Consider the following 11418-nt stretch of genomic DNA (forward strand, 5'->3'; position numbering starts at 1 on the left):
GTAGTCTTTATAATCTGTACAGTTAACTAAATTTGGCTTTGCTTATTCAACCCAGGGTAGTAGATCCAGCTGAGGAGGAGGTGCCGAGCGTATCATTCCAGTCAAAGTACATCCACATTTGTAAGTTTACCTTTCTACTTGAGGCCTCTTGTCAGTCATTGGAAAGTATGTATAATTTATATCAATTTCAAGTACCCTGTCTTTCTCCCTTTGCTCTGCAGTCCCACTGTATCAGGACTACTTTCTGCAGGCGGTGAGGGATGATCTGCACAGACTCGACAAGAGTTTTGTGTCTCAACTGATAACACCCCAGTATCTTCAGGGTGTGCAGCCCCGTCTTATCACTGAATGCAGTTTCCCTCAAGTAAACCCTCCTGAAGCGTCTCCATCCTCACCTCCACCTCACCCTATTAAGGCGACTCCGTTTACCCTTTGGCAAGATCTAGATGAGGTGAAGGCGTCTGGCCTCCTCAACAGCTTGACCACCAGAGAGATTCGCCTTCAGGAGGTGTGAAAAACTCTATATTTATCTGCTTGTCATTTTAGACATGAGTCTTAACTAATTTTGAATGATATTGATAATATGAAATTATACTTTTTTTTTTTTAAATGAACAAGACAGAAGTGTAGCAACGATATTTATTGCCCCTGTGACACTCATGCACACTACACAGCAGAAAAGCAGCTGTAGGGCTGAAAAATGGAGCGACGGCTTTACCATTTACCATAGTGTGATTAATCCTGTAAAGTTTGGCCTGAGGGTGGCACCTGAGAAAAGAACCTAAAATCAGAAGGTTTATTCTCTCAGACTCAAGAGTCAGTCTCAGCTTCCCATTGTCCTACCTGCTCACCTTGCTGAACCTTTTGTTAGCCTCATCATGCTGATGTGTGTTACAGCAGGATATTAAATATGATATAAAATATATAATGTAACCTCTTGTTCTACTGCAAACATTAGCTGGTGGATATTCTTGCAACAACTATGTTAGCATCTAACGTTTCCCTCTAGCATTTATTTTTTAGCTTCTTAGCTTACATAAGCATCTTTAGTTTCATTTTTGTAGGATCAGAATTTAGCAAGTCACTTTTAGCCTGTTAGGTTAAAATGTTAGCATTGATATCAGCACAGTACAGGTATAGTTTATGGACTATACTTGTGAATGAAATATGTCTGGCATTTATATAGTTTTTTTTCTTCATTGTCAACAAGTCCTGTGAAATGACCAAAACCAACAGTCCTCTTGTTAATATGTTCCGACATCCCTGCTCTGTTTTTGATACTCGGCTCCCCAGCTGTTCAGTCCTATCTTGTGAAAACGGGTCACAAATACATTTTTCATTTTTATAAAATACTCAGTAACTGGTCACTAATTTTTAGGAATTGTTACTCAAACAGGAGTTAATAGTGCATTAGTTTGGGACTATTTAACAGCTGTAGATTAATACTCATTGCACATTATTAATAGTTTTGGAAAATGGAGGTTGTGAAGAGGAATGAACTATCAGGCTTTGATTATACACAGACGGTGCTTATTCGGACAAGTTCAGTGTTAGTTTTGGTTTTTCGTGGGACAAAAGATCACATGCCTTGTCTTACGTTTGGTGTCAGTGAGAACATCCTGGAAAAATAATTTTCTTGCTCACTCATTTTGTTCACTTCAAGTCGATGTTTGAGTTAATCGGATCTGAAGCGTCTTACTTGAGGAGCCTTGGAGTTGCTGTCAATCATTTCCATGCATCAAAGGCTCTGAAACGGACCCTTTCCCAAATGGAGCATCACATTTTGTTTTCCAACCTTCCTCGAGTCATGGCAGCCAGTGAAAAGTGAGAGCTCCACATACACTACTGCTTCTGTTTTTGAACTGGCTGTGATGATGTTGATGCTGAGCTGGTGTCCTGCCTCTTCTAGGTTTCTCATGGATCTGGAAATGCGACTGGGAGAGAGTGTGTTAATGTCTCAGGTTGGAGACGTTGTGCTCCAGCATTGCCCAGAGTTTCACACTCTCTATGTGCCATATGTGACTAACATGATGTACCAGGAAGCCCTTATCAACCAGCTGCTGTAAGTCCCTGTTCTGTGCTCAACACCACTGATGGTACTCCACATCACCAAATTCTTCATAAGCCATATTCAGTCACATCTTCTTTTTCAAGGCAGCAGAACAGAGACTTTCTGTCTTTGCTCAAGAAGCTTGAGAGTGACCCACTGTGTCAAAGACAAAGCCTCAAGTCATTCCTTGTCCTTCCCTTCCAGAGAATTACTCGCATTAAACTTCTGCTTGAGGTAGCCATCTGATTAGAGTTCAAAAGAAATTCAACTTGGTCCACAATGTTTCCCGAAGTCAGAAGTTGCTTTTGTGTGGGTTTTTTCTTTCATTTCAGAACATCCTGAAACTGACTGAACCAGACTCTGACTCAGTTTCAAATCTTGAAAAAACAATAGAAGCCATTCATGAGGTAATACTGTTTTTACTTTCAAGTGTTCAGATCTGTACATTCATGCTCAGACGGATGTGAACAGAGGAATGAGATGACTAAGAATGATGTGGTAATGCAAATTTTAGCTTAAAAAAAAAAAAAAAAAAAGCTGTGAATAAACATGACTTGCCTCTTAATGGAACGCTAACTCTAAAATTAAATGTGGTATCACTATGGTATTTGAGTATTTCAGTTTTATGCTATTTCTTTAAAGTTCAGAGGCATTTCTTTTTAATGTCTTTTGAAAATATCAGTTGCTATTTACTTTGCAGGTTCAGATTAATACTTTGAAATCTAATCAAATAAATTATGCATTATTAGATGTTAAGATAACATCAGATTTAATTTATCTACAGGAGAGATTACACAAGCAACCCAGCAGTATATGAATTCAAACTAAGCCCACCTTTCAGCAGTTGTAACACGATGTACACATTAATGTATTAATAATTATAATCCAATAACGTACATTATTCTGAAGTGTTCCATTCTGCATGATGAGTACTTTTACTGGTACTTTAGGTATATTTTGATGCTAATACTTCTGTACTTGTAACAGTGTTTCTACACTGTGGTGTTGCTAAAAGATCACAGGACTTCTTCCACCACTTCTTTGCCCTCACAGATGGTGGCCGAGTGCGACAAGGGTGTCCGAAAACTGAAACAAATTGAGGAGCTGGTCTGCCTGGAAATGCTGCTGGATTTTGGTGAAGTGAAGGTGACAAATTGCCTTTTTTTCCCCTCCCACTGTAAGATTTCTAATAGACACGAAAACAGACTTGATTCTGTAATGTAACCTGCAGATGGCAGTAACCTCTAACAGACTGCCTCCTTCTCTATCCAGTCAGTTCCTCTGGTCGTAAGTGGGCGTTTTCTGGTGCACCAGGGTCCCATGAGACAGCTGACTGTGGCAGGCACTTACAACTCCAGAACGTCATTCATCGACGTCTACCTCCATCTCTTCAATGACCTTCTGATCATCTCTTTGAAAAAGTACTTGATAAATGGGGGAATTACTAATATTACTTTTCATTTTTAACACATTAAAAGCAAAGCTGCATTTTCTAACAAAAAATCAAAAAGTAAATTGCTTACTTCTGCGGTCTGACCAGCTGCAAGACAAAATGTTTTAATTTTATATTGATAGGACTTGAATCAAAATTCTGTTAATTTCAGTCTTATTTGGGAATACCCTAAACTGTTGGTCATTAAACTGTTTTCACTCTCCATCATGTTCAGGGATCAACGGTTTATAGTTGTGGATCATGCTAAATTCCCCACACACGTGCGCATCGAGCATCTGAAGACTGAAGTCTTGGGTTTACCCCCAGACTCCTTCCTGCTGCATCTCTCTCAAAGTCAAACAGGACATCCGACCGCCATGATACTTGTTACTTACACAAGGTAAGAGAAGCATGTCCTCTGTTCTTAATGACTCATAAATCTCCATTAGCAGCCAGTCCTGCATCTGTGATGCCTGCTGTTTATTTTATTTTTTACTGCAGGTCAGATAAAGAGGCTTGGAAGAAGGTGCTGTTGAGTAAACCCTGAGGGGAACATGATGATTTTAATTTTCTACATCCAACTTGGGTTGTTTTTAACTTGTCCATTAATGTATGCACTTTGATAACTAACAAAACTTTAATGTTCTTCACTCTAATATTTATCTTAACTAACCTGCACTAATGTTCTTGATAAAGGTACTCTACAGTTCTACACACAAAGCACTCAAACATGCACAGAAATCATCACAATTAGACACACAGCAAGTGAGGGGATACTTTTTATTACTGGGGATATTTTTTTTTTTTTTTTTCACTTGTATCAAATACTGACCTTTTTATTTCCTAATTAATGAAAAATAAAAAGATTTTCTGACCTTTATCATATCAGCCTGATGCAACAGAAATGTCTATACCTGTCTATATATAAAGATGCTAATAAGAATTATTTTGACAATATTCTAACTCCTAAATGAACAACTTTTTTTGAGTACTGGTGGACAAAACATGATAAAACAAGAGGCACTTTGTGTTCATTTCTCCCAACTAAACTATGCTAACGACTGCTGAATATCTCACAATCTTTAAGACCGGGCAGTAATAGCATTCCAACTTCATCACATTAATGTATAACCACAATCCCAGACAACATCTGGTCTTATATCATGATGTTGACAATAGGATGGGCCAATTTTAAGACCTTTCAGATCAGTCCATTCATCTCTACAGCAGCTTCCTCGTCTCATCCTGAGGGATCTGAGGCTCTCCCAGACCAGCTGCTAAGTGCAGTCCCTCAAAGGAAGACAGTCGGGGTTGACACTACGTAGAGTCCAGTTCACCTCCGATCTCCTTAAAATCATGCTTAGTGTTAAATTACAGTCTCTTTCTCCTGCTGTGAATGGTGCCTGGCTGATCCAGCTGTAACACAGTCCTGATGCCACAGCTGCTCTGCCAGGCAGTTGAGGAGTGGGGCTACGTCACCCAGCCCATCACTGACCTCCCCTCCCATTCGCAGCAGCGGTAAACTCCATGTCTCCTGGAAGTCCCTCACGTCTCTCTCTGCCACATCACAGTGCATGAAGAGATCAAATCTGAACAAAGCGTTAAGGACTATTGCCTGTCTGCATAGTGATACAGCCAAAAAAAAAAAAAATTGGGATGATTAGCATGTTTTTAGCTGCATACTCAGTATCAGAATTTATATAATAGTGTCAGAATTAAGTCATACATGCATATTAAATTAGCTGGTGACAAAAGTTACTTTATTGAGATTTAAGTTTTGATTGGAACTGTTTCATAAAGTCAACATACAAGTTTTTAAAAAAAGAACACAAAAGGGATACTTGGTGCCAACCACCAGTTTCACAACTCGGCCCACAGGTGGCCCGGTCCACTTGGCAATTTGATTTGCCAGATCGTCAAATGATGTCCTGTCAGTGAAGGAGAACAGGAAAAGGACAGCATCCACCTGCTCCTTGCAGGACTGGGAGACACGGGACAGTGATTTGACAAAATCTGTTAGATTGCTAGTATTTTTATCCACAGTATAATAATACAAAGTGAACACAGTGCCTGTTCTGTTTCTCATTAGTTCACAACTCGGTACAGGAGTTATAAAAACTAAAACTATATTTCATACATACTGGCAGCAGATGGTCAAATCTACGCAGGGCGTTCTCTCCACAGTCCCACAGCTGTAGACGAAAGAAAAGCACTCTGCCACTCTCTCTCAGCTTTACCGGCCAATACACCACTCTTGTCTCAATACCTTCAAAAACAGAAGATAAACAAATATTAGTGGGACATCATTTAAAAACTCTTTAAAAAGTGTTTTTAGTTGTATTATTTAACGTTCAGCTGAGTGACACTGATTCTGTTCCCACTCAGGAAACCATCTGTGTTTGTAACAGACCAATAATCATTCCTTTGGTGCATATTTTAAATTTTGTTGGAAAGTCAGAAATACATTTTGATGAGTTGGCTCCCTCGCTGCAGGTTGTAGTCTTTAACTAACATGGGCAAACAGATGCTATCAGCATGTTGTGCTTCATCAGTATAGAGCAGGGACTTACCTGTTGTTTCATAGTGCACATTAGGAACATTCAAGCCGGCGAGATGCGCAGCAAGAGCAGTTTTCCCAACTCCACTCTTGCCAGAGATGAAGATCTTATAATGAACTGTGTCCACAGCCACATGTGGGGGCATCACTGGAGATTCCAACAGTCCTGTAAAACAGGTTTTAAAAGGACCACCAGTATTTCGGTAGTCAGTAGCTATGTAAATGTATTCTCATACTGTCTGTGATTAAGCTCTCTTTTAGTCTCTAAATATAGATTATTGCCACCAAGGAAATTACTGAACCAACAGCAGAGACAATTAAAGTCAGTCAAAAGTTTCACAATTACACAAAGTAATTGGCTATTAAGCTTTACTTTTGGCTTCAAAATAGTCTCTGGTTACTTAGCCTTTTATGGTAAATTCTTGTGAACTGAATTATGTCATACCTTTTTAATTTTTTTCAGTTCTGGTTCTGTGCTGACAGTGTTTGAAATGTGATATTTTTTATGATTTCATGTTTAAACAGTCAACTAAAGTTGCAATCTAACAGGTCATTTTCTTTACCTTTTCCTCCTTACATAACCTCAAACTCAAACATAAGTTGCAGAACATTATTTTTATAGCCTCGTAAGACGACTTAGTGTTTACAAATACTAACTCTCTTTCCCTACATCTAAAAGTCATAATAACAAAACCAACTTCATGTACTCTGTATGTATCTGTACACCACAAACAGTAACCTGGGAGAGGTTCACTTTATGGACACCTTCTCTGGTAGGGATAGTGTGATTTCAACTAGAAAATGCATATTTATCTTCCGGCCACATTTTGTGACTGATTTCTAATAAGGGACTCGTAGCTCAGATGATGATAGAAACGATAAATGTTTCTGTTAACTCTGAATAAAGGTTTTCTTAGTCACAAAAAAGTTACTTTGGAGCAAATTCACTGAAATACTGTTGCATAATCAAGCCCTGGTTACACTATTCATCAGGGGTGGAGGAAAAATTCAGATCCTTTACTTACAAATATGAATACCACGCGTACTTAAAGTATTGAGAGTAAAAATATTCAATGTAGAAAATGCCTGCTGTGACTGTTATACTATTCTACTATATAGTTTATAGTTTAGATTATTATTACTCTGTATGTCTAAACAGCATTTTAATGTTGCATCTGGTTGAGGTGGAGCTGACTTCTAAGTATTTCATATAAGGCTGCAACTGGTCATCATTTTCTTTATGGATTAATCTGTTGAACTAGAAAATAATAACAAATGCACATCACATTTACCCCAAGCCCAAGGTAACACCCTCATATGTCTTATTTTGTCAACCAATAGTGTTGTATTTATATTTATTAAAATAATGAAAAGAAAGCAGCAAGTCCTCACATTTAATCACAATTAATCAACTCATGATTTCAGCTCTGTGTGTATTCTGTTAAATAGTTCATTCTTTAACAAAGCTTCATATTTTATAAGCTCTACATATGTTTTGTATGTAAAATCTAAGTAACTAAAACTTGTTGGAGCTGCAGTGAAGAAGAAATTTAAAGTAGCATGAAAACAAAATACTCAGGCAAAGTAAACAAAATGTGTATTCAAGTACAGTACTTGAGTAAATGTACTTTCTTCACTGTATTGCATTTAAATACGGGGATAACACTGTAATTCACCCAAAATTATTTTTCATACCAAAGTTCTTGCGTCTTTTCTTGTGTAGGATCTTGCTGAAATATTCTTTGCTGTCTTTACATCGATGCCAGTCAGCTACTACGACTGATCCGGGAGGAGGAACTTCTGCCATGTTGGTTATGTGGCTAACTGAGGTAGCATCACAGGGAGGTCAGTTTGGTCCGAGAAAAGACAGACACTCGGTTCCTTGTAGCGGCAGTAGACAGTATTTGAAAGTAATGTTAGTGTCAAAACATTTCAGACAGTCTTACTGGCTATAAAGCGCTTTAATGACAACAGCCGTGGACGTCAATTAGCATTTTAAGTTTCAGTTGTAGCCACCTGATAAACACTTCCGTAAACTAAAACGTCCCTTGACAACCGCTGCCGTCACTTCCGTTCGTTCGTTATGCTGCCTTCAGGTGCCTCAAAAAGTTGCCAATTGCGTCTTTATCTGGCACTCAACTGTTGTTTTTGGACAAAAATAGGACATTTAATAGAATTACAGCTATTAGTACACTTAAGACAGAGAGTTTTGCAGATTAGCCCTACATTTTTCTGCGCCCAGTGTATTGGCATATAGGTCCCAGAGGTAATTTTTTTGTTTATATACAATATAATTAACCTGCGATATATGAAAAGCCCAAAGGGTTGTTTAAAAAAACTTATTGTTGTTCTGAATTTATTTCCAAAATAAAAGACGTCTAATCTAATCATCTGGATTAAAAAATATCTTTAACCCGCTCTCTAAATTGTGACTGGCTGCCATCTTTGTTTTGATGTGGAAATAGGGTCACAACCTGGGTAATAGATTAAAAATCTTTTTTCTTTTTTTATCATGCAGCGGATCAGTGTTTTTGAACGACCGTCTGGGGTTTTCAAACGTCCCCTTTTAACTACCTTTATATAATAATTATTATTATCTCATTATCAGAGAAAAAAATTGTTACCTCTGTGACCCAATTGAGGCTAGCAGCACACGTGCTAATAATTTAATCTAGTAATACAAGATGTGGCTTTATTTCGTCAATTGGGACAGGTTTCTTTGCCATCCATTGTTGTTTCTTAAATATTACACCAAGGTGACACTTTTTAAAATAGTATTTGCGGTGTTGGTGGGTTGAAGTGCACTGGATGAGGTTTCTCATATTTCCGACAGTCACTGAATGGTACATTGTGTGATTCTTTTAACGGCCGCTAGATGACGCTAAAGTCTGCCATTTCACAGGAGGGTCTCTGAGTAGTTTAGTGCTGAGAATTAAAAGACAGCTTGATAATTTGTTATATGTTGAATGCAGAGACAGAAGTAGTTCTAAAATACCCTGTGAGATCTGACAGTCAAGACCCCACTGCTCTCCATGGTCATGGTCACAGACATGGGGTCCACATCTGATGGTAGTTCACATCGGTGGGAAAATGTATTTGTGACTGTGCCATCTTCTCCAAGCTGCACGGCAAAAAACAAATGTTATAAGAACTAAGAAGGAAGGGATAGTGTTATTTTACACTTTACAGACCAGGGCTGGTATTCAAACAATGACAGAAGTCATAAATCACAGGTAGGACATAACATTTGTAAAACTTCTAAACTCCCTAAACCCTTTGTGCTACAGTTAAAGTCTACACTTTTTCTAAATTACAGTTTAAGTAGAATTTCAGCCTAGATTCAAATTTTTATAATTAGACTAAAAGTATTTCAGACATTGAGAAGTTCTGTAATCCAGCCACTAATCCATTAACCCACTCTTTTACAGTCATATTATTCTTTTAAATGCTGCTTTTCATCCACTGTGACATTTCAGGTTGTGAACAATAATCTGCCATCCCATACTCCCAATACTACTTTTTAAATTCTGCATGAATGCGTCACTCAGCTGTCTAATAACTCACTCCTCCAAAAGCATTATCTGTGCTGTTTTGCAGTTACTGTAAAAATTACATCTGACATTTTTCACACCAGGAGCGACTTCATGGCTCACCTTCTCAGCATGGACCTCTATCAGGTTGTTTGAGGATGTGATGATAACATCCTCCAGAGAAAATTCACTCACATCGACTGTGAACTGGAATATGTCTCCAATCGCCTGGATCTTCCCCGTAGGATATGAATGTCCTGCAACAGTCATTTATAGCTTGTAAAATACATACTGTACATTCAAGCCAAGATTTGAGTCCTTACTGATTAGATCTTTCTCAAATCACACATCTGTGCCAATCTTTGCTTAGCTGACCTGTAAATTTGTGTTCTTTGGTGCTCTGCTGAGGTTTTGATCCTGAATCTTCAGAGTAAATAGCTCGACCTTTCTCCATACAGGCTGAGGAAATGAATTGTCTCTTTGTCGACTGTATCTACAATCTAAGAGAGGTAATTCTAATCTAGTGAATTCTCCCTTGTCTCTGATAAAAGGGTCACTGTATATGAGTCTTTTATAGGCTACTTGGAGCTTGCGGGTGCCACGGGGTGCGGGTGTAGCTGGTTCCATGAATGATTCAGATGGACTGGAAAATGACACAGATCGTAGATATTCAGTGTGTCAGAACTGTTGTTGAACTGTTGTTAAGGGGTCCAAAATGTCTTGCCGCACCCCTGACAGAGAGCCTATGGGTCTTGGTGTTTGTGTGTGAGAAAGGGTGTGAAGGAATAAGCTATAATTATCAAGTGTGATATTGAATGAGCTCTCATTCTCAACTTTGAGCCAAGAAATGCAACAATATGACACAACGAAGTAACTTTTAGATAATAAGTTGGGCTTTTTTTTTTTTTTAAGGCTTTTTAAGGTGGAGGTGTCTCTAAAATGACACTGTATCCATGAATGTCTGGTGAAAACTTTACACAGGCTGGGATTTAATATGTCTGAGTGGCAGTGGTATGATGGAGCAGAGTTGTGTGTACGTGTGACATTCTGCTCCACTTTGGCAAAGTCACTGAGGTTAATCAACTCCATCTGGACGACAGGCGTCACCAAAACAAGCTCTGTGAGGCTGTACTGCTGAGCATAACGAAAGCTGTGAGATAAAAGTTGAGGTGTAACATTTGTTTTAGACTTTCAGCAGTCGTGGTAAATGAATGCAGTAGTTGGCCAGAGGGTGGTGTCAGAATAAAGATATTTGTCAAGTACAGTACAGTTGTGATCATAAAAGTGTTAAGAGGTATGTGTAGCAGTATTACATGGTGTATTTGTGTGAGGATGATGTAAGAGTTTATTTGTAAGATAGCAAGAGAAATGTAAGAAATACTGCCCACATCTTTTCAGAACATTTAGGCAGTAAGTGTTTATAAGACCTATTTATGATTTGTACTGGTTGTCATTTTTGTTCAGTTTAAACATGATTATAGTCATAGTTATATGTATATCTATATATCTTAGTTTAGTGTGTTAGCATTTTAATTGTTAATAAACACAACGTAAAGGAATGGCAGTACTCTTTAAGGTAGTTTGTTGAGTATTGGAGAAACTGAAATTTGACATGATTGCATCAGATGAAAAATTAAGGGATCTGTAAAGTTTACAATCCATCCAGAGGTTGTAGAGGTATTTCCCTGTTTTACAAATGTCAGCCTCATGGTGGCACTAGAGGTAAAGACAGGGGATTACCAAAGTCTCTGGGGACCATGAATGTCCGTGTAAAATTTCATGACAGTCCATCAAATTCTTGTTAAGATATTTAAGTGCTGAACGATTGACAAAGTGACATTGCCATTCA

At 38.3% G+C, this 11418-nt stretch overlaps 3 protein-coding genes across 3 annotated transcripts; 1 reads left to right on the top strand and 2 right to left on the bottom strand.

Moving 5' to 3' along the window:
- The first annotated feature begins 1915 nt into the window (after positions 1-1915).
- si:ch73-15b2.5 (rho guanine nucleotide exchange factor 16) lies at positions 1916-4119 on the top strand. The gene is made up of 6 exons (XM_056387117.1): positions 1916-2284; positions 2383-2457; positions 3104-3196; positions 3323-3471; positions 3718-3882; positions 3984-4119. The coding sequence occupies exons 3-6, from the start codon at positions 3104-3106 to the stop codon at positions 4027-4029; spliced, it is 453 nt and encodes a 150-aa protein (XP_056243092.1). The 5' UTR covers positions 1916-2284; positions 2383-2457; the 3' UTR covers positions 4030-4119.
- cplane2 (ciliogenesis and planar polarity effector 2) lies at positions 4101-8083 on the bottom strand. The gene is made up of 5 exons (XM_056387105.1): positions 7735-8083; positions 6053-6205; positions 5624-5748; positions 5324-5463; positions 4101-5071 (listed from the first exon to the last, which is right to left on the bottom strand). Exons 1-5 carry the CDS (start codon positions 7844-7846, stop codon positions 4849-4851), a joined length of 753 nt encoding a protein of 250 aa, XP_056243080.1. The 5' UTR covers positions 7847-8083; the 3' UTR covers positions 4101-4848.
- Positions 8084-9025: 942 nt separating this feature from the next.
- Positions 9026-10231, bottom strand: LOC130177155 (heat shock protein beta-7-like). The gene is made up of 3 exons (XM_056388629.1): positions 9945-10231; positions 9693-9826; positions 9026-9160 (listed from the first exon to the last, which is right to left on the bottom strand). Exons 1-3 carry the CDS (start codon positions 10021-10023, stop codon positions 9026-9028), a joined length of 348 nt encoding a protein of 115 aa, XP_056244604.1. The 5' UTR covers positions 10024-10231.
- Positions 10232-11418: the final 1187 nt, after the last annotated feature.

The sequence above is a fragment of the Seriola aureovittata genome, chromosome 2, assembly GCF_021018895.1.
Source record: "Seriola aureovittata isolate HTS-2021-v1 ecotype China chromosome 2, ASM2101889v1, whole genome shotgun sequence".
Lineage (NCBI taxonomy): Eukaryota > Metazoa > Chordata > Actinopteri > Carangiformes > Carangidae > Seriola > Seriola aureovittata.

Excerpts from the sequence above, each read along its gene's own strand:
- LOC130177155 (XM_056388629.1), bottom strand. The coding sequence starts at position 10,023 with ATGGAGAAAGGTCGAGCTATTTACTCTGAAGATTCAGGATCAAAACCT. Across the intron at positions 9,827-9,944 it reads CAAAGAACACAAATTTACAG|GACATTCATATCCTACGGGG; the intron begins GTCAGCTAAGCA and ends TGACTGTTGCAG. Across the intron at positions 9,161-9,692 it reads TAGAGGTCCATGCTGAGAAG|CTTGGAGAAGATGGCACAGT; the intron begins GTGAGCCATGAA and ends TTTGCCGTGCAG.
- cplane2 (XM_056387105.1), bottom strand. The coding sequence starts at position 7,846 with ATGGCAGAAGTTCCTCCTCCCGGATCAGTCGTAGTAGCTGACTGGCAT. Across the intron at positions 6,206-7,734 it reads GAAAAGACGCAAGAACTTTG|GACTGTTGGAATCTCCAGTG; the intron begins GTATGAAAAATA and ends CCTGTTTTACAG. Across the intron at positions 5,072-5,323 it reads AAACTGGTGGTTGGCACCAA|ATTTGATCTCTTCATGCACT; the intron begins GTATCCCTTTTG and ends CGCTTTGTTCAG.
- si:ch73-15b2.5 (XM_056387117.1), top strand. The coding sequence starts at position 3,104 with ATGGTGGCCGAGTGCGACAAGGGTGTCCGAAAACTGAAACAAATTGAG. Across the intron at positions 3,197-3,322 it reads TGGATTTTGGTGAAGTGAAG|TCAGTTCCTCTGGTCGTAAG; the intron begins GTGACAAATTGC and ends TTCTCTATCCAG. Across the intron at positions 3,472-3,717 it reads CTGATCATCTCTTTGAAAAA|GGATCAACGGTTTATAGTTG; the intron begins GTACTTGATAAA and ends CATCATGTTCAG.